The sequence below is a fragment of the Drosophila sulfurigaster genome, chromosome 2R (assembly GCF_023558435.1).
Source record: "Drosophila sulfurigaster albostrigata strain 15112-1811.04 chromosome 2R, ASM2355843v2, whole genome shotgun sequence".
In the NCBI taxonomy this organism is placed as follows: Eukaryota; Metazoa; Arthropoda; class Insecta; order Diptera; family Drosophilidae; genus Drosophila; species Drosophila sulfurigaster.
In genome coordinates this window covers 7424952-7448876 of record NC_084882.1, presented here as the reverse complement: position 1 = coordinate 7448876, position 23925 = coordinate 7424952, and the positions used below count along the sequence as shown (strand labels likewise).

General features: G+C 39.0%; 4 protein-coding genes across 4 annotated transcripts; all 4 read left to right on the top strand.

The window, feature by feature from the left end:
* The first annotated feature begins 751 nt into the window (after nucleotides 1-751).
* On the top strand, nucleotides 752-2689 carry LOC133837108 (esterase-5B-like). The gene is made up of 2 exons (XM_062267767.1): nucleotides 752-2202; nucleotides 2292-2689. The coding sequence occupies exons 1-2, from the start codon at nucleotides 825-827 to the stop codon at nucleotides 2528-2530; spliced, it is 1617 nt and encodes a 538-aa protein (XP_062123751.1). The 5' UTR covers nucleotides 752-824; the 3' UTR covers nucleotides 2531-2689.
* Nucleotides 2690-2938: 249 nt separating this feature from the next.
* Nucleotides 2939-4755, top strand: LOC133837107 (esterase-5B-like). The gene is made up of 2 exons (XM_062267766.1): nucleotides 2939-4387; nucleotides 4443-4755. The coding sequence occupies exons 1-2, from the start codon at nucleotides 3004-3006 to the stop codon at nucleotides 4676-4678; spliced, it is 1620 nt and encodes a 539-aa protein (XP_062123750.1). The 5' UTR covers nucleotides 2939-3003; the 3' UTR covers nucleotides 4679-4755.
* A 188-nt stretch (nucleotides 4756-4943) lies between these two features.
* Nucleotides 4944-6778, top strand: LOC133837106 (esterase-5B-like). The gene is made up of 2 exons (XM_062267765.1): nucleotides 4944-6365; nucleotides 6424-6778. The coding sequence occupies exons 1-2, from the start codon at nucleotides 4985-4987 to the stop codon at nucleotides 6663-6665; spliced, it is 1623 nt and encodes a 540-aa protein (XP_062123749.1). The 5' UTR covers nucleotides 4944-4984; the 3' UTR covers nucleotides 6666-6778.
* A 7089-nt stretch (nucleotides 6779-13867) lies between these two features.
* On the top strand, nucleotides 13868-21595 carry LOC133838065 (uncharacterized). The gene is given in 7 exon segments (XM_062269018.1): nucleotides 13868-14098; nucleotides 19491-19909; nucleotides 19968-20053; nucleotides 20282-20365; nucleotides 20909-21159; nucleotides 21221-21293; nucleotides 21296-21595. Coding segments are annotated over 6 exon segments (957 nt in total). The 5' UTR covers nucleotides 13868-14098; nucleotides 19491-19500; the 3' UTR covers nucleotides 21350-21595.
* The last annotated feature ends 2330 nt before the right edge of the window (nucleotides 21596-23925 follow it).

The window sequence follows — 23925 nt, the reverse complement described above, 5'->3', positions numbered from 1 at the left end:
TTGACATTCTTAAACATACAGTTAATACAATTTTTGTTTTTTATTGGTAAATTAATTAATGAATACATTAATCTTTATAAGGTTAAACTGCAAATATTTTACCATTGATTTTATTTATTTAAAAGTTGATTAAAGACTCTTAGATCTGACGCATTATTTATTATTCGTTAGTTAATTTTTCATAATATATGTATGTACATATGTACATGTATATATAAGTGAGAGAGTTTGTTATCTTCTGCAGTTGCAGAGCGTCTTCTTAGCTCCGCATTTTTTTTTTATTTTATTGATAATTTCAAACGTGAAAATCGTATTGAATCACCTTATATTGTTTATTTTATAATACAACTAAAATATTTCTGCTTAATTAAATGAATAAAAGTTATTAATTTTTACTAGCAATTTAATTAATTAATGTTTTTATATTCCAATGTCAAATTGCTTTAAAATTCTCATTTTCGAAATTCACTCAAATTCTCATTTTCAAAAGATTAACTATCTAATGAATGACAGCAAACTATTTAACAAAATTAAATTTTAATTTCTACACTGATAGTTTAAAATGTGCTGATATTGATACTGTTTGCTTAAAGACTGCTGAATCATGTAATGATTTTTCTATTCCACTGTAATAACAAATTGAAAGCGAGATAATGCAATTTAAATCTCTTTCATATTCTCTATTGCTGAAAAAGAGATAATCCAATTCCTCTCTCTATATATGTATGTATATTTCTACAACTAGGTATTCTCATAATCGCTTTAAAAGCGCTTAATGCCTCTGCTTCCAATAGTTGAAACTTAGATCTCTTGGCGTGCACAACATGAATTTTATAATATTTGCGACCGCTTTAGTTTGCCTCTGGGCATCAGCTTCTCATGCCGATCCCCTGATAGTAAATCTCGCAAATGGCAAACTACGTGGTCGCGATAACGGTGGCTTCTACAGCTTCGAATCTATACCATATGCTGAGCCACCACTGGGAGAACTTAGATTTGAAGCACCTCAGCCATACAATCGGCAGTGGAATGAGATCTTCAATGCCACCAATCCTCCAGTGCTGTGCATTCAATGGGATCAATTTATTGACCAGCCCGACAAGCTGGCAGGTAGCGAAGACTGTCTCACTGTGAGTGTGTATAAGCCAAAGGACGCCAATCGTAAGAGTTTTCCGGTTATCGCACATATACATGGCGGAGCATTCATGTTTGGTGGAGCATCTCAGCATGGACACGAGACACTTATGGCCAGCGGAAAAGCGATTGTTGTAAAGATCAGCTATCGCTTGGGTCCCATTGGCTTCTTGAGCACTGGCGATTTAGAGTTAACTGGAAACTATGGACTTAAGGATCAACGCTTGGCGCTTCAATGGATTAAACAGAATATTGGTCATTTTGGCGGTGAGCCCGAGAACATACTTGTGATTGGCCATTCCGCTGGTGGTGCATCGGTTCATATACAACTTCTCCAAGAGAACTTCAAGCAGCTGGCAAAGGTGGCAGTATCGCTTAGTGGAAATGCTTTAGATCCGTGGGTTGTTCAAAAGGGTGCTTCTCGCAGAGCCTTCGAGTTGGGACGAATTGTTGGTTGCGAACTACTAAACGACTCCAAGCAACTGAAGACTTGTTTGAGAAGCATCGATGCAGCGAAACTAGTTCGAGCTGTGCGCCAGTTTTTGGTATTTGACTACGTTCCATTCACGCCTTTTGGTCCAGTAGTGGAAGCTGCAGGTGCTCCCGATGCCATTCTCGCTGAGCATCCCAGTGAGATCATCAAAAGTGGCAAATTCTCACAAGTTCCTTGGCTGACATCCTACACAACGGAAGACGGAGGTTATAACGCGGCACTACTACTGGCGAAGCAATCCAATGGAGTGGAAGCCATTGATGAATTGAACTCACGCTGGTACGATCTTGCTCCATATTTCCTATTCTACCGTGACTCCTTTAAGACGATTAGCGAAATGGACAATTATTCTCGCGATCTGAGACAACAGTATCTGGGTAATCGTAACTTTAGTGTGGATAATTATTTGGATCTGCAGCGTTTGTTTACGGATGTGCTCTTCAAGAACGCTACTCAAAGTGCAATTGAGCTGCATCGCCAATATGGGGAGAGTCCAGTCTATGCATTTGCTTATGAAATTCCCGCTGATAAGGCAATTGGTCAATGGCTGGCAAAGCGCAATGACATTTTTCTAGGTAATTAACGAACTCTGAAAATATATATAATACTGAAAATATATATATATATAAGCAGTCACTAAAAATCCGTTTTATATCAATTGCAGGCTCTGTTCACGGAGACGATTACTTCTTGATCTTTGATAGTCCGATTCGTCAACCTATTCGCCCCGATGAGAAACTTGTTTCAAAGCACTTAATTAAAATGCTGGAGGAATTTGTACAAGCCGGCACAATGACGTATGACAATTGCGTGTTTCGCGATAATGTAGGCCAAAAAGAATTTCAATTAGTGTCCATCAAGCGGGACAAGTGTGTTCAGTTAGAAGTTGAGCAATTCCCTTAGGCGACGCTTAACAAAACTCATGCACATACTTATAAAGCAAATACTGGTTTTGAATTGTCAGTCAAAAAAAACTGGTTACAAATTATTGTTTACTTTGTTTTTGTTTTAATTGAAGTTGAGAGATAAAACAAATAAATAATTGACGCATTTATTCATGAACTGAAGCAGCTGGGTCAGTTAAGAATGAATCCCAGATGTGGTTATTAGAGAGATAGATGGAGAGAGCAAGAGTGAGAGAGATAGCATGTGCCTAAAGTAGATTGGTAGATTGCAATTGAAGATATGTTTGCAATTTATATATTTAATATATATATATAATTCCGTTTACTTTAATTTAAATGCTCCAATTGTATAAAAGGTGCGGAGGAACAACCTGTTTGCCAAATTAATTCCCAGTTGCAAAATGCAAATATAAACACTCAGTTCAAACTCATTGAGAGCAGTCCACAATCAGTCTTAATCACAGAAGTTTCATGAACTTCCCGTACATTCAAATTCAGTTCGCATTGCTTTGCTTCTGGGCAACAACTGCTACTGCTGATCCACTGATAATAAATCTCCCAAATGGCAAACTACGCGGACGCGATAACGGTGGCTTCTACAGCTATGAATCTATACCATATGCTGAGCCACCACTAGGAGAACTTAGATTTGAGGCACCTCAGCCATATAATCGGCAGTGGAATGAGATCTTCAATGCCACCGAAGCTCCAGTACTCTGCATGCAATGGAATCAATTCATAGAAGAAGACGATAAACTGGCGGGAAGCGAGGATTGTCTCGTAGTCAGCATCTATAGACCGAAAAACCCAAGACGTAAGACCTTTCCCGTTGTGGTGAACTTGCATGGGGGAGCATTTATGTTTGGTGGAGCAGCTCCTTACGGACATATGGAATTGATGGCGAGCGGCAATGTCATAGTTGTGAAAATTAATTATCGGGTGGGACCGATGGGTTTCCTTAGTACCCTTGATGCGGATTTGCCAGGAAACATGGGACTGAAGGATCAACGCCTGGCGCTTCAATGGATCAAGCAGAACATAGCTCAATTTGGTGGCAATCCAGACAACATACTTGTAACTGGGCATTCAGCAGGTGGAGCCTCGGTACATTTGCATATTTTAAAAGGCGATTTCCATGAATTGGCGAAGGTGGCGGTGTCTGTCAGTGGAAACGCTCTTAATCCATGGGTCTTTCAAGGTGGAGCAGCTAGACGATCTTTTGAACTGGGCCGCATTGTGGGATGTGGGCTATTGAGCAGCTCCAAACAACTTAAGAATTGCTTACAAAGTAAAGAAGCTGCTCAAATAGTCCGGGCTCTAAGTCAGATGTTTGTCCTTGAATACACGCCATTTTCTCTGTTCGGACCAGTTGTTGAGCCAGCTGATTCTAAAAATGCTTTCATCACTCAGCATCCCATTGAGATAATCAAAAGTGGCAGATTCTCACAAGTTCCTTGGCTAACGTCCTATACCAAAGAAGATGGAGGATATACCGCGGCTACACTCCTGGCAAAACAGTGCAACGGCATTGAAATTATTGATGAATTAAATCGCCGCTGGAATGATCTTGCGCCTCATTTCCTATTCTACCGTGACTCTTTTAAGACTATCAATGAAATGGATATTTACTCCCAAAACCTGAGACAACATTATATGGGTAATCGTAACTTCAGTGTGGAGAATTACTTAGATGTGCAGCGCATCTTTACAGACGAACTCTTTAAGAACGACACTCAACTTGCAATCGATATGCATCGTAAATATGGAAAGAGTCCAGTCTACAGCTTTGTCTACGATAATCCCGCAGACACTGGAGTTGGTCAATGGCTGGCAAAACGCAATGATACTTTTCTAGGTAAGTGACACTTTGCTAGATAGCTAGATATTTTATTAACAAAAACTTTTCACAGGCACTTTACATGGTGACGATTACTTTTTGATATTTGGAAATCGGATTCGACAGCCTCGCCTCGATGAGGATGTAATATCAAGGAATCTAATTAAGATGCTAGAAAATTTTGCTCAGACTGGTATTTTGATATACGACAAATGTGTGTTTCAAGATAATGTTGGACAGAAACAATTCCAATTGATGTCCATTCAGCGAGATAAGTGCATGCAATTACAACTAGATGAATTTCCATAAGTGTGGATGCTTAAAGCTAAAATTTAACAAGTGTTATAGACATTAAATTAAAAACAATGTATTTATTGATGTATTTTAGTGTACTTTTTTTTAATGAGTCCAGTTTTGCCGCATTTCGTAAATTCAATTTGACTTTTAGTACATGAGAATTTAATAGCTTTCTTATCGAATATATCTAAATTGAATCCACAACTGTCTGATCTTCTCCCACCACTGCTCCCTTCGGCCTAACTTGAAATATATAAAATAAGCAATAATTGCACTCGCCTGTCATAGTCGCTTTCGAAAGTTGTCAACGCTCTGATCATGGATTGGTCAAGCCTCCTTCTATTGTTGTGGATTACTCTGGTAGCCTCGGATCCTGTAGCTGATCCCTTATTGGTTCAGCTGCCCAATGGCCAAATACGAGGACGGGACAATGGAGCTTACTACAGTTACGAAGGGATTCCATACGCGGAACCTCCACTGGGAGAGCTCCGATTTGAGTCACCTCAGCCCTACAACCGCAAATGGAAAGAAGCTTTCAACGCTACTAAAACTCCTGTCTTTTGCATTCAGTGGAGTCATTTCGTTCAAGAGTCTGACAAATTGTTAGGCGTCGAGGACTGCTTGACTATCAGTGTGTACAAACCGAAGAATGCAACACGCAAAGTCTTTCCAGTTGTAATTGAGATACACGGTGGCGCCTTCACTTTCACAGTATCGAGTGAGAAGAGTCACGTGAATATGATGGCCAACGGACGAGTGATTTTGGTAAGGTTTAACTATCGAGTAGGACCGATGGGATTTGCTAGCACCGGAGACAATGTTCTGCCCGGTAATTACGGCTTGAAGGATCAGCGTTTGGCAATGCAATGGATCAAGAAGAACATTAATTGCTTTGGTGGTGATCCAGAGCAAATGATCGTAGTCGGTCTCGCTGCAGGCGGTGCCGCTGCCCATTTGCATCTGTTGCAGGAGAGCTTCAAGAGTGTGGCAAGGGGAGTTATCTCAATCAGTGGAAATGCTCTGGATCCCTGGGTAATGCAGCAAGGCATACAAAGTCGCACCTTAGAACTCGGTCGCACATTGGGCTGCGGCTTAGCAAAAAGCTCTGCGGAACTAAAGAAGTGCCTAAAATCAAAGGAAGCAACGCAAGTAGTCAGAGCTGTGCACCAGCTCATGGTCTTCGGGTTTGTGCCCTTTACCCCTTTCAGTCCGGTGATTGAGCCCGCCGATGTGCCAGATGCCTTCCTAACCCAACACCCCATCGATATCATCAGAAGTGGAAAGTTCTCCCAAATACCTTGGACTGTATCGTATACCAGGGAGAATGGCATTTACAATGCAGCCGAGCTATTGAAGAGGCAATGCGATGGCACCGAGATGATCTACGAACTCAACAGCCGTTGGCTTGACCTGGCACCCGAATTATTGTTCTATCGATATGGCAATCTGACAATCGAGCAAATGGACAAACGATCCCGAGATCTAAGGGAACAATATTTGGGCAGTAAGAACTTCAGTGTGGAGAACTACTCAGATGTGGAGCGCATGTTTACCGATATTCTCTTCAAGAGTGGCACCGAAAATGCAATCGCTCTGCATCGTCAATATGGAACGAGTCCCGTCTACGGCTATGTCTACGATAATCCTTCGGATTCGTCATTTGGTATATGGCTTTCGAATCGCACCGACATTACATTTGGTAAGATTTAGAGAAGATTTATATGAACTCGGAGATACTAAATTTATGGTGTATGCAGGTACGGGCATCGCGGACGATTATTTCCTAATGTTTGAGCATCCTCTTCGGTCTACACTACGCAAAGATGAGAAGCGCATCTCCAATAATCTTGTCAAAATGGTGGAAGACTTTGTAGAAAGCGAGAACAACACTCTTGTCTATGACTCATGTCCATTTCCAAGCAGCATGAATAAGAAAAGGTTCCAAATGATGTCCATCAGGCGAGACTGCTGTAATTTAGAAAAAGTTCAATCTGATTGAGTTATGAGATTCCGAACTTACGCGAGTATAACATAACGTCAATGTCAGTAAAGAAAAAACACATTTTGTATTTTAAATAAATGAATACTGATAATTAGCAGTAATTATCAGTGATAGTACTTAATTAGTTCTTAACGACGTGATTGTTTTTTAACAAAAACAAGTCTCCCCAAACACGCATATAATTAAAGTTTAATTAGGTGACAGTGTAGTCATGAGTTAGTCACAAGTCACGATTGTACAAGTATAATTTTATTTAATTTATTTAAATTTTTACACAAAGAGACTTTGCATTTTAATACGCTAATATGTTAGTCAGCATAAATAGTAACCAAATTTATTTAGAGAATTAGGCTAATGGCACAAAGTTATATTAATGCATGTTATAAGACAAGAAATGTTTCTAACAATTGAATGAGTATTTCAGAGTCAGTCAATCAACTCTCGACTTTAGCATTGTTACATGCCAGTTAGTTGTTCTTGAATTTGTGCTTTCCATGTTAGTTAGTTCTATACTGAATGTGTGCTTTCCATGCACAAGTTTTGCTCTTTTTTGAGTAATCCAGTGAGCGTTTCTTATTGTTGTCCTCTTTGCCTTAGAGTTCACTATGTGCAAGCAATACTTAGAAAGGCTTTCTACTTTCTACCTACCATACATGCAATTCGGTTTAAGCCGCTTTCAAATTTCTCGTTTGTGGTTTCAGGTTTCTTGTTTAGCAGTTCCTCTGCCGTTGATTTGTTTCGCTCTGCAAATGTGGAGAGAATACAGAATTGAAAATACACAAAGCACGCACCACAAATTAAAATAAGCTCAAATATTTTTAACGCAAGCAACTCGCTTAAGAGATACTCTAAATGAATCTTCCTCACCTATAATAATTGAGATTTGTGGGAGTTTCCCAAATGATTTTCAGTCTCGTCCAACTATTGTTCGACAACAGTTTCTCTATAAAGTATCGGGCTGTCGGTTTGGCATACCCTTCTACTCAATTCAACTACCAATTTGGGGTACATACGAGAGTCATAAATGTGAGCAGCAAATGGGAACTGAGCAAAAAGTATTTGGACCAACTTGAAGTAGGAAATAAATTGCAATACTCTGAACAGAGCCGGAGACGGAGCCGGAGTTAAAACCAGGAAGCATGAGCCAACCAAGCACCCAGCTCTATGAAACATGGAACATGGAATCCGAGGCGCGTGCCTTGCATATTCTATGATAGTTAATTATGTTGTTTCTCGAAACGGCTGTCGTTGCTTTTAGCATTGTCTATGGGCGTGTTGTACGAGTATTTCCACAATTTTTAGATTTATTTGGGGAAATTAGCCAAAAACGCAACGGGGGTTTTGCTTTTGTTATTGTTTTGGAGCTGGGACGGCGACGATGCATCGACAGGCGGGAAAGGCATTGGGGAATGGCAGCCAGATGGGGGAAATATGAAAAATAACTTACGCCTTTTATATGCGAAATATTGAAATATTAGGCAGACAGACAGAGAGGGGAGCTAAGAGGCAATGGGAGAGGGAAAGCGAACCGGACCCAAAGGATTCATCAGCGGTAACAGCTGTTGACGTCGCTCTTAGCTTCGCACTCGGCGCTCGGCACTCGACGCTTGGCGCTACCAAAAATTTAAGCATTTGCGATGATGTATCGTCGGCATCATTATAACAGCTGCCGTTCCGGAACCTACAGTCAGTCCTGAGTCCTTAGTCCCTCTATACCCACATCACATTCGCATGCCCCTAGCCAGTAGTTGGTGGAATGAATTTGGATGCGTTTTGCCTGGTTGATGGGCAACGGCTTGTGCGTGCCTTGGGTACTTGTTGTTATATTTATCACAGAAGTGTACTTTATCTTGCCGGTACGCAGGCCTCGAGCCTCGAGACTCGAGCGTCGAGCATTGGTCACAGCCCGCCCAGAGATGGCATCAGTCAACAGCTGCGCCATCTCTGACGCCTCATCAGGCCACCAAACAATTTTACATTTTGCAGCCCAAAACATATATCTAAAACTTTGGCTCTATACACGAATATAGTTATATGTATTCACGTAAATGTATATGTACATATGTATATACATACAACATATGTATGTACACAAAAATATGCTCTTATATATTGTTTTGTAATTTATTGAGCCCTTTTTGCGTGTCAGTGCAAATTAAACTTGCATTATGGTTTGGGGCCAACTTTTTTACACATTTGTATCATCAGTTTGTATTTTTTTTTTTAAGGGAGGAGAATAACTTTCTCAACATTTCATAATACGTTCAAAAACGAATGTAATAAAAGCCTAGCAGATGTTTGGCTCCTTTCAGATTAGATGTTTATGTGTCCAAAGAATGGCTTCGGGTTGCATTTTTAATGATTTTTCCCTTTGATAAATTGTAATAAAAATCCTTTCGACATTTGTAGCGAATATTATCCTTTTCTCATCATCTGTTTTTCTCAATTTGATAGCTTTTTATCGCATTAAACTATGGTTAGTATACGAACACATGTACTTCGTAGAGAAAAAATCTATATTTATTACAAATCAAAGATATGTCTTCTATATGGTTTACTTTTCAAATTTATTTTAGAAAATAAATTTGTGAAAATGCATAAATAATTCAGCTCAATAAAGAGTACTACTTAAATGCTAAAATTACGATTATGTAATCCCAAAAATCGTTCTTATTTCTAGTTTGGAACTCTTGATTTGATATCAACACACATTCAACTGTCGGAGTATCGCGGAACGAAATGATAAATGAAAAAACACAATGATATCATAAAATTTACTTAATAATTAGGCATACGATTTTATAGGTGGTCTCTTTTAATAAAAATATTTCTTAGATTGTGTGTCACACCAACAATTAACACAAAATTCTGGCTGAGTGTTTAAGTTATAAAGTATGACCCAATAATAGTGCCTAAGGTTTCATTAAATTATGTTAGCCTAAAAGTATGCATTGCTTTTTTTAAATTCCCATACTACAAATTACTGCCTTCTAAAAGGTATATTATTTTCTTCAACATGAATGCTTTTAATGTTTTAAATGACACTAAATGGGTAGTTACTGAAATTGTTTTGCATGCTTAAATGGAGCAGCATCACAATTAAATGCACCAAAAGCATAACGCTGCAACGTTGCAACATTGCGTTGCAAGCACATCGACTCTCGATACACATGCATTATTTAAGAGCATGCGATGTATAGTATGTTAATTTGGACCATACTCACGGATATTGATTGGAATGCAATTTTGCGAGCTGCGTAGAAGTTCCATAATTTGAATGCATTATAGTGGGCGTGTCACTGTTCAACGCCCTATCAGTTTCATTAAGTTGGGACAGGAAACCACAATTCAAGCAAATGTCCATAATTTGACAAAATATGTGCCATTCATAGCTATTAGACACAGATTGAGTCGTTTCACATAATTATTTCCTCTGCAAGTTGATGTTCCGTTAACAATAGTGAATAATTTATTTGCTAAGGTGTAGTATTATGTTACATTGAAAACAATTTCCGCAGGCAGAAAATGATCGAGATACTTTGACATTGATTAGCTTGACAGTTTACTTGATGTATTAAAAGTATGACTAGACTTTAATAGCTATTGTTAATCTCATTTGAAAGCATATTGAAAATAAAATAAATTGAACGTGAAGATTTAATACAATCGTACTTATGTGTTACGGTCATTCAATCTTTTGTTCGTGATGTGATTTCGAATTACAAGTAAATTTATTTACAATCCATTGCTACCGTTTGGATTTCTTGAGTCATTTAATACGCATTTAAGAGTGCAGCAATCAAAAGGAGCAAGAGATTTATAAGAATAGCACAGCAACAAATTTAATATAGAAAACATGGCAATATCTATTTTCCTTGCTTTGCCTTGTCCAAGTCCAATCCCTTCCGTCGCGACCTCGCCACAGCTCATGCAACCTTTCACTTGTTACTTGCGCTGCAAGCAGACATCATTATTCTCGAGTGGTTGTGCGTTGATAAACTCACAAAGCATAACAGTTTCTTATGCTGCTATAGCGAACTCGAACTACCCGTTCTTTGGGTCTGGTCGATGGCGTCTTCATCTTTCGCTGTCGTCATCCTTTATGCAAAATCAAATAAAGAAAATAAAAACATAGCAAAAAGGAAAGCCAATACTGTCTACGAGAGGTTTGCCCTTGTGTCTTCATCTTCTGGTCTGCGACGATGCGCATCTCGGTGGCAATAAAAGAATGCTTACGATTTATTGATTTCATATTAGTACACACACACGAGGCCTCGCCAACATACAAACTTACACGCACGCACACAGTATAGATGAGGGGCTGTGCATAAATTTTCTGCCTGAAAGTATGCAACAATCTATGGATGCCTTCATGTGTGTAGTGTGTGTATATGGGACGTCGAGGTTAATGTCATGATTTCAATTTGTCAGCACCCACGGCCGCCACTCTTCCCCGACAAACAACCAAAACAGCGTTAACAAAAATTTGAAATGTGGGTCACTTTTTCGGTTTCACCCAGACTCTGTCCGAGCAGATGGAATTCTTGTGCTAATCAGAATAGCAAACACTCAAAGAGAATTTAGGAAAGCCTGTTAATTGATAGGCAATAAACACTTGCATAGTCCAATTTCGTTTTCTTTACAGTTTATAATTTTTGGGTTTTTATTTCTGATTTTTATAAATATTATTGGCTTTATTCAATTGTAGAAATACTGCACAAAATTGTAAATAATAAAATAATCAATTATTAGAGACTAACTAGCTAACTCCTCTCCGTATTTTGAAATAATTAAAAATTTATATTATTTTCCTAGTTTTAAATAAACAACAATCCCAGCTTTCAATACGCATCTAAAATGTTGGAATATTTTTGACACAACAACAAATGATCAGCTAAATTGTGGAAAAGTTTCGCTTCGGTAATGGATATAGCCAGAAGAGAGCCTGATAAGCTGCTAATTTATGTGCGTTGCTTACACAGGTATTGTCCATGCGTTTGACATGAAAATAATTACGCTAATGTGTACAGCAAATGCAAATGTTGCTACACAAAAGACAAACAACAAACAACAGACTGAATACATATCTCAAAACAACAGATTGCAAGTGTGATATGGACAATCCAGAGCCGCCAACACAGCTGCAGCTGCAGTAATGTGACAGCTACAGTTTCAATTTTGATAACAAATATTGAACAATTTGAGGGGGAATTATGCTAGCTCAAATAGTCAGGTTAGAGGTTGGCAGTGCACCAGTGAAATAGCACCAGTTAACATTGTTGGCATTTGCATAAATCCAGCCACATTTATTCAATAAGTAGAGTCGCAAAGGGGAACACATTTTGCCAATCGGCTTTAGGACCACTTAATAACCGACATGTAAGGCGTTTAAGCGCCTACCACTCAGAGGTGGTCGAGCTGTGGTGTTGTTGCCACTGTTCGAATGGTCGGCATTGATTTGGGGCGGAACTTAGACATCGGACATCGGATATTGGAGTTCGGAGAAGCTCTGCTTAAATCTGCTATGCAAATCGAATACAACTAAATGTAAACACATACAAATGCAGCTGACGTCCATCTAAGCAGTTTGTTCCCTGCTTTCTATGTTTCTCTTGCTCTTGCTCTCACTGTCACTCTCGCTTCCTCCTCACTCATCCACGTCGAGTAAAAGATTTGATTTCGAAAGGGTTCTAATACCCTAGCCCTCAGTCTGTCTATCCCACCGTCTATCCGTCAGTCTGTTTGGTAAACTTTTGCTTCAACGGCTTAACTTTTTTTGCACGTGTTGCAGCTGACTGGACGAAGTAAATGCGGAGCATGGATAAGGTGCTGCCTGCCACATGCCACATTTGTATGCAAGCACTGATGCCCCAAGTAAACATGACCATCCCCCCCACCTCACTCCCAACCTATCATTACCCACACACACACACACATACATGTCCATAAATACACACATTCGCTCAATGCGTTTTATTTCATCTCTTCGCTTTCGTTTACGTTTTCGTTTACCCTTTGCACATTTTTTCTTCCTATTTTTTAGCATTGGTTGACTTCGTTGATTGTTCGTAAAATCCTTAAAAATGTTTTCACATTTCTTTGAGTTTTGAACACGAATTGTTTCTCGAATTCAATGAATCTTTTTATCAAAAGCTTATGTGAATCTTTCATTTTTTTTTTTAGAAATTTTTTAGTTGTTAAATTGGTTTTCTTGACCATTTCATAAGCACTTATTATTCGCAATGGGATATCAAATTCTAATCTTACGGCTTTATGGTTTATGGTTTTCACCTGAAAAACTTAACAAAAATGTATTCATAAGACACAAGAGAAGATGAAAATAAATATGCTTTTTGTCTAAAGACAGATTAACACAAAAATTTAAATGAAATATGTTTTAGTTTTAACATAGTCAAAATGAACAAAAATTTGTAATGAATTTAAACGGTGGAAAATACTTGACTTGTCGTCTAGATTTAATTTAACCAAATCCTCTGTTAACATACAAATATAAATGCTTGCATAACTGAGACACATAAATATAAAAGTCAAAAGCTATAAGTCGTGAAACTTTCGACTATCACTTTGAATATTTCCACAGAAACACTAATCAAATCAATTAAGTAAAAATCCTACACGCTTGCGTCTTCAATTTCTCGCAATTTCCAGAGTCTGAGGTAAACCCATGAGTCAGATTGAAGGTTATATCCTAGTCAAGGTGTAGGGACTGTCAACAAAGGTGGAATATGGTGAGCAATATGTCTGCGTTGTCAAGATGAACAAAGCGCATCAGATGATGCTGAAAGGTAAATGATCAATTCGCCGTAAGACATGCAAATGAAAACGAGACCTTAGCGAAACCTTAACAAAAGATCAACAGGTAGTTAACGGTAGATCACGCATAAAACCCACCATCACAAAAACAATGGGCAATAAAGAAAATAGCAACAACGACACCTGAGCAGTAACGAAAGATAGAATCATAAGCGAAATGGTGATTTGTTCATGGGAAACACTCCTCACTCGTCGCGACGCCTAAACTACGCATACGCAACATCTTGACGGTTCGGAGGTTCGAGACTGATTCGAACATGTTGCGTGTCTAACCACAGACGTAGCGTCGTTTGCGCCGTCGCAACTGGTTCGCTGCATTTCTTCGTTGCGAAAAATGGGTCAGGCTATAAAAAGACAAGTTCAAGGCGATCGCCGCTTCATACGTCGACAGCAACAGTAGCAAAAGCAACATCAACAGCAACACCAACAGCAACAGCAACCAGCAGCGGCAACCGAAAATACGCGAAGTGAAATTCCGTCGAGTCTCGAATTGAACGAAAGTTTTGTTGACAGAGCAATTAAAACGAAAGATTCAACTCTTGGATACATCGAGCATCTATTGTGGTTCATTCATTCATTCAATTGCAGTGTAACAGGTGAATAGTGTTTGACAATCGCGTGCAGCATTCAAATTTTGTGCAAGTGAGCGAGACACGATAGCTGCGTGACTTTTGTGCATTTCTCTGTGCATCGCTACAAAACTGTAATTACACATATAATTAACATATTATAATTTATGGCAGTTGAAAATTCGTCTCAGCCAAATAACAAACAGCATACAAAGTGTTTTTGATCAACTAAAGATTTTAAATCTTTGATTTTTATTGTATAAAACTTAAACTGAATTCATGCAACTTGCAGAATATGTCCATGTGTGAAGAATCTTTTAATATAGACAGAAATATAGAAAAAAAAAAATAGATGTAGTATTTTGATTTAACAATATCTGAGCAGATTTTGTTAACTTGTTTGTTTTAATTTCATAAGCCCATAACAAAAATAGTTTTTTTTAATTTTATTTTATTTTAGCCAGTAAATATTAGTTTTCTTTTAATATATTTAATATTAAATCATTATATTTCTATGACAAAAAATGTGTGTATTTAAAATACATTTTGAAACTTGCAACTTATAAAAGGCATCTTAATTAAATTCAATTAATCACACAACTTAAAGTCTTTGCATGAAATTACAGCAAACAAAATGTCAATTTAATTTAAATGCATTCTTGTTAATAAATCAGTTAAAAACTTCCGTTGAGAGCTTAGAGCTTAGACTAACTGTTAATAATAAAAGTATGGTAATTGATTTTCAATAGAGACAAGAATAAGGATGATTGGATAAATGCAATAATGGATTTAAAATAGCATACACTAATAATCAAGCGTAGAAAGTTATTTACTCAACTTTTCGAGGAGATAGCTTACGTCCAGCAACAACAGCAACAACAACAACAGGAACAACAACAATTTAGGTCAAGCCAAGACATAACAGAACTTGTAGGCCAACAAAGAATTTCAGTTAAACGAGTTAACAACTTAGCATGTGAATAGCAAAGCAAACAAAACCACGCACGTACACACACATACGCACACACACACACACATACACTCACGCGTGTAACGATTAATGGACGGACAAAAGACGTCAATAGAGGCGGCTAAAAGAGCAGCCACTTGGCTTGGGTTTTCATGTGTGTGTGTGTGCGTGTGTGTGGCTTGCAGCGCCTGCTGTATATTGTGCATTGAACCATGCCTCAGGCTTCGAATGGTTGCATGGCAACTTGTACGCGACTTTGGGCCCCACCCATTGACCCAGTTGGTTGGAGTGTCAATTGCGTTGCCAAGAGAATTTCATTTTCGTCATCCCCCCCTTCACACCTTTGCGGTTCTTGCTGCGTCTGAGTCTGTGGCCTTGATTCGGGCCAAGCGAATAAGCAAACAAACACACATATTCGTATTAAGTGCGAAAAGAGCGAAAGATTCTCTTAGATGTTGTTGAATGCCAATTAAAGCTTGGGACTTGCCCTCGCTTTGGCTGTATTCAATGTTTAGTTTATTTATTATTAATTGGCCACAAAAAAGGCAATGCTTGAATATCTCTGAACTGTGAATTGTGAATTGTGGTGCATATAGCTGATGTTTGTTAACCCATTTTGAAGCTCCATTTGGCTTTGCCTTGAATTTTGTGGCCCTTCCTCGTTTGCCTTAAAGCATGTCTTTTTTTTTTGTAACTTTCATTCATCTGGCATTTGTTGTCGCTTATTTGGTTGTTGCGGCTTCTACGTTGTCAACTTGTCTGTGTTATTGTTATTGCCAGCTGTGGTCGGGGTGAAAGTTTCACTTCAAACTTTAAAGCGTGTTCGATAAATTTCGTTAGCGTTAAATTGTTCGTCAGTCTTTTCTAGCAGTGCTTTCGGAGTTGAAGAGGTGTAAAAAATATCTTTTCTATTTATAATATTTATTTGAACATAGAATACAATTGTGAATTCAGCTGAGCAACTCTCAAGTGTCACTCGAATTGGAGCAACTGCAATTTGTGCATCAGTTGGATGATATTTACTCTGTATAATAATAATAATAATAATAATAATAATAAGCTGCAATTGCAATTGGTTCTGCTTTCGTGAAGGTTATAAATGCATTGCGCATTGAGGTCGGGTAAAAGTAAAACCAAATCTGTGGCTGTGGCTGTCGTTGTCGTTGTGGTTGTGGCAACTGGTGCCATATCTTGCAACAGCTGCATGACACATGCAGCAACTTTCCTTTGATCTGCAATCAGTGAATGAATGAATGAATATGATTACCGCGAACACACAGACACAGCACAGCGTATGCAAATCGAATGATATTTGCTGCTTGATTATGCTTAAACCATCATTGCGTCATTTGTCGTTGCGATGCGTGTGTAATTTGTTGTGTGATGAGCTGAAACACGTTGGCACTTGTTACCAAATAGTTTTGGTAAATGTGCCGCATTTCCCCCAACCCAAACCCCAACCCCAGACGCATTGAAATGCAGCACAGTGTACCGTTAGGCTGTCATAGTCAGAGTAGAGTGAAACGAATCGAAAAACTTAAGACACGAACATGCAGGAAAGTTCAGCGACCAGGTGAACAACCCAAATCAGATCACAATGCGAATTCAATGCATCGGCCAAGGGTTAACACTTAACCTGGCTTACTTCTTAATATAGGCTTAACCATCCACATTCGGAGTGGTCAATAAACCTCAAAGGTACTCGAATTCTTGGCAAAAAGAAAGTGAAACGCTTCGAGACACGCGAGCCGTGAGTTTCTCTCGTGCCAAACCAGTCGTAGTCGCAGTTGTTTTGGTTGCTGCTGTTAACCGAAAACGAATAACAACGAAAGCAAATGGCCAAATAATCTGACCGAGAGAATGATTCACAATACCACTCTTCCGCCGATCGTATGAAGCGGAAAGGTACTCGAGCTCAAGCTTAAACTTAAGCTGAAGCCCAAAGCCGAAAGTCGCTTTCCCATCGTTGACTTTGACCAGATTCAGATTCAGACTCAGACTCAGACTCAGTGGGGTGCGGCATTGAAAACGAACGTTTTAATGCACCTACAACAGAAACAGAAAACATAATATAATGAGCACAATTTAATAAATTGTGGTGATATTTCTTTTGCCAGAGAACTGCGCACTAACAAGACAACAAGACAGTCACTCCCTCACTCAGCGCTGTGCTTTCGTTTTATGCGGTTTTTTTCTCTTTCTTTCTTCTTCTACACTTTCTAATTTCTGACCAACAATCTGACTTTGTATTTGTATTTGTAAGTGCAATTGCGGTTAGTCGTCGCATCATATCATTTCATTTATTATAGGACACTCTGTTGTTGTTTCTTTATTAAATCAATTCCATTTAACGTTGATTGTTTAATTGCTCTCTGTTTTCATTTCATTTCGCGAATGTTCGTGAAAGTAAAAGTTGCGTGCTTCATGCCACAAAAATAATAACACTTAACTCTCTATCCATCTATTTAGTTGCCTCCCATTCCGAAATCTATTTCAATTAGTTTCACATATCGTGCAAAAAGTGTTCAACCGTTTAAGAAAATCCCATTACTAGATGTTGTACCAATGTTATATCATTTATTTTATGTTAATCAACATCTGTGCAACAAAACTGCAACTTCGTTTTCAGCTCACTTTTCAAGTTTCATTGGCATATATTGCTTGAAAAATTATCATTTTCTGCTGTACGCAATTGTTCTGCCGACTTCAATTTCCATATTGCAAATATTATAATGAATACATAACAAAATATCGAGATATTATCAGGTTTATCTTTAATTTGTAATATATTTCATAACTAATATAGACAGAAGAATGTCAACTCATTGTAAATATTCAAAAAAATAGTTACGTAACATGTAACTTATTTGAAAATCATATATGTAGATATAAAGAATTTCTTACAATATCTAAAATTTAACCTGAAAAATGTGGTCAAAATTATATGTTAATTATGTATTTTCATAATCTAATTTGTAACTAATTTAAGAACTGTTGCTTCTGTCTTTCATTGTGAATTGGAGTATTCTTTGCTTAGAGATTGAACCATTCAATGTTATAATCCACTTGAACCACAGCAATTTGGATCATTGTTTAAAAGAAAAAGAGAAATAGCGAGAAGACGAATTAGTTGTTCCGACGGAATGTTGTGCACAACTTAAAGTGATGTTGCACGTTCCTAACAGCTTTCTAAATTTACATAGATGCAATAATTCCATCCAAACGTTCCACAGTTCCGTCCGAACTGTGTCGCAATAGCCAATGATTAATGATGAGCTGAGCTGAGTGTGTGCAAAATAATTTACATTCATATGATAAAACTTGATACTCGATACCCATTCGGTGTTGACCCATTCTGTTGGCCTCCTTTCGTTCCGCTATCCAGCAAATTTAAACATGCTGGACAATTAAATGGAATATCAATGCAATCGCATTCTTAAGTTGCTTTGGTTTTTTGTTTTTGTCTTCGTTTTTGCCACCAGCTGCTGAAGCCGCTGGCTTTTTTTCATTATAATTTTAACGGTAACACGTTGCATGACATCTGATGAAGAACCGCTAGACGAGGCAAGCAACAGACTGAACTGGTTTCTTTCTGCCACAAGCAGGTTGAGGAACAATTCTCTCACTCGGTGATCAGCGATCGCTTTGCTAATTCCCATTTGAATATCGACACACATATGTGATGATGATAAGCAAAAGAAGTCAGGAAGTAATTTACTATAATTGCACTTGTCGCTTCTCCAGCTACTTCTCTGCACTTCGTACGATTCACAGCGGCTTTCTAAGTACCCATGTTATGAGATTGTCGAGTGCTCTTACTCTATTCGCATTTGGATTTCTTTTGAGTCGAGCAATTGCATTTCTTAGGTGTCTTCGTTACTTCTCGTTGTTACTTCTCTTTACTCTCCCAGTCTTGACCAATTTCGTTGTTTTAGCCGCTTTCATGACTACCGTCTAATATGGGACCGGGGAACAGGTTCAGTTTGACCGACACTTTAATTGCGAGCAGTTAGACTAGTTTCTGTGGCCAGGTAAAGCAAAGCGTTTCGGAAGTGGTTTGCATTTCTTAATTAACCCCACCAACAACTTTCATATTTTCTTCCATTGAAAAATACATTTCTTTTTGTTTGTAACTCTACATGCGGCGTGTGAATTTTTGTGATTTTTATTGCTGCACTTCGCAGTGAGTTCTGATGATTAAAACTACATTTACGGTCAATAATATAATATAACAATTGAATCAGTTCATTAAAAAACCGATGACAATTGGGTCAAAATACATCATGTAACGCTGCACGAGGAAATATATTAGTTGACTCATTTAAATTTCCGATGCGTAGTCGAACACGAGTTGACAATGTGAAAGTGCGAGAGGGGAGCGCTTAACAGCGGGTATCGAAGAAACGAAAGACTAAAGACACAAACTTGTCGCTTCTCTGTTCGTTACAGACTGTTCGCCATGTTGGACCAACGCAAGCTCAACGCCTACCTGCTGCTCTCCATTGTGGCCAGCAACTGCCTGCTGCTGACCTATGCCTACCCCCAACAAGAGGTCTATCAGCGCCAACAACAGTTGACCCAGTCACAGTCGCAGTCGCCAGTTTATCGCCCCGAGAGCAGCGCTCGCAAGTTCGCTGTGAAACCGAATGCCTCGAAGAAGGTGGCATTGGATGACATCGAGGAGGACATCGATGGCAACCAGATACAGGAGAGCATCGGCGGTCCTGGTGGCTTCACATGGTCCAACATGCTGTCCACTGTGATGACGATGTTCTTCAACAATGCTGCCAACGCACCAACCAAGTCCGACGATGTCGACAGCTCCATCGGACTCGGAGGCAGCCCCTGGGCCAATGTGATCTCGATGGGTAAGTGAACTTCATAGATTATCTCAAGAGCTTGACTAAGTGCAAATGCCTTCCGCAGGCCTTCGCATCATTAACACACTTCTGGGCGGCGGCGCACCCAGCGATGGCATCGACAAGGTCGACAATGGCGGCTCTCCCATGCAGGTAATTTGGCCTGATCGCATTCTTGTATAGAACTACTCGCTTTTGTGCCATTTGTTTGATTTGTGTTATGGCCGCTTTCAGTAATTTTCAGTTAACCCTCGCATATACTTATACATAAGGTGTATGGACTATTTCTCTATCTACATTTTGTTTCTCTCTCTGTGTTGTTGTTTTTTGTTTGTTTTAATTTCCTGCTATTCCTCTACCTCTTAAAACCGATTCGCACAGGGCATCTTGGCGGCCGTGTTGTCGTCCGTGTTGGGCACCAGAGATCCAGACCAAGTCAACTCGATGGCCAAGCAAGCTGGCGAGGTAAAAACATAATTGATCACTCAGATCAGATCAGAACAGATCATCATCCACTGTGCAACAAAGTTGAGCTGCTTCTCGAAATGCTTGTTGTTCGGTTTGACTAATGTCCCAAAACTCTGACTAATCACGGTAGTTGACTTTAGTCATATGCGTTGCTCTAAAGAAATGCCTTTAAATGATTATTATGAAGGTGTTACTTGAACAGCAACGGATTTAGAAATTAAAAACTAACAATCAAAACTGAAATAGCAATTTTAAGCTAACGATGAATGATCACAGTAAATAAGAGCAATTCGGTTCAGCTGCCCAGTCTTTGTTGCATAGTGTAAGCAATGTAAATTAGCAATCACACGCATCACACATACACAGACACAGACACAACACATACATACACACCAACATAGAACACTCTTTATATATAAAAAGTCAATTGATAGCTTTAGTATTGGCACAAACATTGCAAAACTAATTGACTAATGCTTCCCATGCCCATGCCACGCCCATCACTCTACCAACAACTATTCGACGCTATCCCATTCACAGTTCATTCAGATCGTGATGAATCTGCTCGACGCCCTGAAGACCTCCTTCTCTCACCGCTCCCTCACAGCCCGCTCCATGGGCAAACGTGACTCGGTCAGCGATGCTGCCGTTGCTGGCATTGCGCTGCTCAAGGGTTATGTGCGTACCTACCGCAACTCGGAGGACAAGTGCATGCAGCGCTACATGTGTGATGCGAACACCGATTGTGTGCGCGAAATCGGAGGCAGCAGCATCTTCTGCCAACTGGGATCGTAAGTGGAATAATCGATTTGGATCAACTTGCTCCTAATTCCCTTCCCTCTCTCTTTACAGTTATGCTACCAGCTATGCGCTGGGTCGCAGCAGCAACACCAGCTTCGAGCATCTGTATGATGCTGGCCGTCGGGGGGGCGTTCCGGCTTCGATTGTCGCCAGCTGTACCTGGAGTGCAATGAGGTCTAGGTCTAGGTCCAAAGTGTGTGTTTAGCGCCAGTGACTTCCTCTTCTTCAGTGCTTATGACTGGACTCCTTAAAGTAAATTAAATTAATTTATGTACGTGCTTACGTGAAACTAGTTTTTAGATATTTATATTATTTATTGAAATCTTGTATTTATTTACAACAATGTTGCGGAATATGCGTTGCACAAAACTCGCATTATCTGCAATGAGTACGATGAAAATATACATTTTTTATGTCAGAAAAAAACCTATTGTTTTTTTTTATTAATTAATTAATAGTTCGGTTCACCTTACTTTGCCCCAACTTAAAGTAACTAAATGCACTGCTTGCAGAACTGCTTGTCGTACTTAGTCTCGAGCAGCTTGCTATGTGTTCTGTATTAAGCAGCTTTTGTTTGCGAGCTGAAAGCAATACCTCAAGCAGTTCATTTGGTACCCGAATACAAGCAGTTTTCAAGCAGTCCAGTTATAAGCAGTTAATCCGTTCAATTTGAATACATTTTGAAATACGAATACGAATTTAGAATAAATTCTAAAGAAATTTTAAAGTTTACGAACTTGGTAACTCGAATTGTTCACAGTTCCTATTTTCACCGAATTATATTTTTGATTATTGTGCCGTAGTTTGTCTAAAATTGACTGCTAATCAAAGAGATTATTCTGAGGACGAAATCAATGAACATTTTAGTGATTATTGCCATTCGGTTACAATAAAGAGAAGCACAATAATAAAAATGCAAGGAAGCACATGTGAATCGTGTAAGTGTCAATGCGCAGCTGTAACTGCTAGAAAGTTTGTGGCATTTTGATTAATTGTGAATAACTGGCTGAAATTTATTAGCCATGCAGATGACTATGCTAAGAGCAAACAGAGACGCTTTACATGAGTCTCTGCTCACTGAGGCATGCACAAATTCTAATACACTTTTAATGGCCATGTGCGGCAACATTCTGTACAAAATGTGAAACTCGAGAAAGTGAAGAAATGGCTTTTAAAAGAGAGGCCGCGCAAGATGCAGGCAGAGCAAGGGTGTTTGTATATAGTATAGTATACAAAGTACCACTTGTATTGCATTTCCAATTCGCCAGCAGCTGAAAGCTGAATGCAACAGCCGCATCCAAAGTTATGATTAATTTGTGCCCCAAGTTTTGCCGTTTACCAAAAAGTTGGCCGTCATTTGTGTTGTTGTTCGTGTTGTTCAGTTGTCGCAATGAAGTTACCAACAACTGCATATTTTCCACTATCTGTCTAAGACCAGCAGCAGCCAAAGCAGCAGTTGCAGCTCGCCAGTAATTAAAGAAGCTACTGGCTGCTGCATCGCTTAAAATTCCATTTAATTACGTCGAGTGTTGAATATCTTGGAGAACGCTAATTAGAACTGCAAGTGGGGCAAAGTTTTTGGACAGCAACTGCAGACATCACAGCAGTCATATCTTTTATTCTTTCAGCCAGAAAAAGCAATCGAGTTTAAACAACGATCTAATTTGTTTTCGTCTCCTTAAATTGCAGTTTCACATAAATGACTTAATCAAGTCCAAATATTGAATCCGACTGCAAATAATATAAATAATAGATATTTGGATTACAATTTAATTACAAATTCTAGAATTAGGCTTATGAAATTTAACCCTTTTATAAAGAAACTGTTTAATAAAATCAATTAAATTTATTTTTTTGGGTACAAATCTGTTTCAAGTGTTCGACGATCATTTAATTGCCTGACAGAAAACCAAAGTGAGCGACAATCGCAAAGCAAACAAAATCTGAAATGTTCCTTAAACCCAGACGGCTTTTCAGCATTGTTTTCTGGCATTTTGCAAAGCTCTGAAAAGTGGTCGCTGCGATAAAAAAAAAACAACCGAAAAAAAATTAAAAATAAAACAAGCTGGCAAAACAAAACATAAATAAAAACAAAAAGAGGGAAAAATATATAAAGTCCTATTAAAAATTTAATGTTTGCATACAACAATTTCCTGCCACAAGCAACAACAAGGAACACGCGCCGCCGAATGCTGCCGATGACAACTACAACGAGAGTTGCAGGCTCAACACAACAACAACAAGAAGCGAAGTAACAAAAACCAAAAAGCACACGAAACAAAAACAAAAACCAAAAAAAAAGTACAGAAAGCTGAACCAAACAAGCCACAACGAAACGCCGTAGGCCGCTCTGCGGGTCGCCGTGCAAGGCAGTTAAATCGATACACTATAAACGACACAAAACCAATAACGTGTGACACTGTGCCAAATTTGCTTTTGGATTTTTTTCGAGGCCCCTATTACAGAAGTGAGGGCACAGGGACCAGAGCGAACCCAACTGAACCGAACCGAACCGAACCGGACTGTACGCTTCTCTGTGCTACAAACCCATTTTGCGAGATGCCCCCCAAGCATCATGTACATTTGCACGTGTATGTATCCATGTGTGTGTGTTTGTGTGCGTTCGAGGAGCATGTCAGTGGTTGTCACCATCAGCGTCAGCGTCAGCATCAGCATCAACAACGAAAACGCGACGTTATTGGCTTTTCGGTGTCGCAATGGAGAAATCGAAAAAGCGCCACATCCACAAACACATC

Excerpts from the sequence above, each read along its gene's own strand:
- LOC133837108 (XM_062267767.1), top strand. The coding sequence starts at position 825 with ATGAATTTTATAATATTTGCGACCGCTTTAGTTTGCCTCTGGGCATCA. Across the intron at positions 2,203-2,291 it reads GCGCAATGACATTTTTCTAG|GCTCTGTTCACGGAGACGAT; the intron begins GTAATTAACGAA and ends TATCAATTGCAG.
- LOC133837106 (XM_062267765.1), top strand. The coding sequence starts at position 4,985 with ATGGATTGGTCAAGCCTCCTTCTATTGTTGTGGATTACTCTGGTAGCC. Across the intron at positions 6,366-6,423 it reads TCGCACCGACATTACATTTG|GTACGGGCATCGCGGACGAT; the intron begins GTAAGATTTAGA and ends TGGTGTATGCAG.
- LOC133837107 (XM_062267766.1), top strand. The coding sequence starts at position 3,004 with ATGAACTTCCCGTACATTCAAATTCAGTTCGCATTGCTTTGCTTCTGG. Across the intron at positions 4,388-4,442 it reads ACGCAATGATACTTTTCTAG|GCACTTTACATGGTGACGAT; the intron begins GTAAGTGACACT and ends AACTTTTCACAG.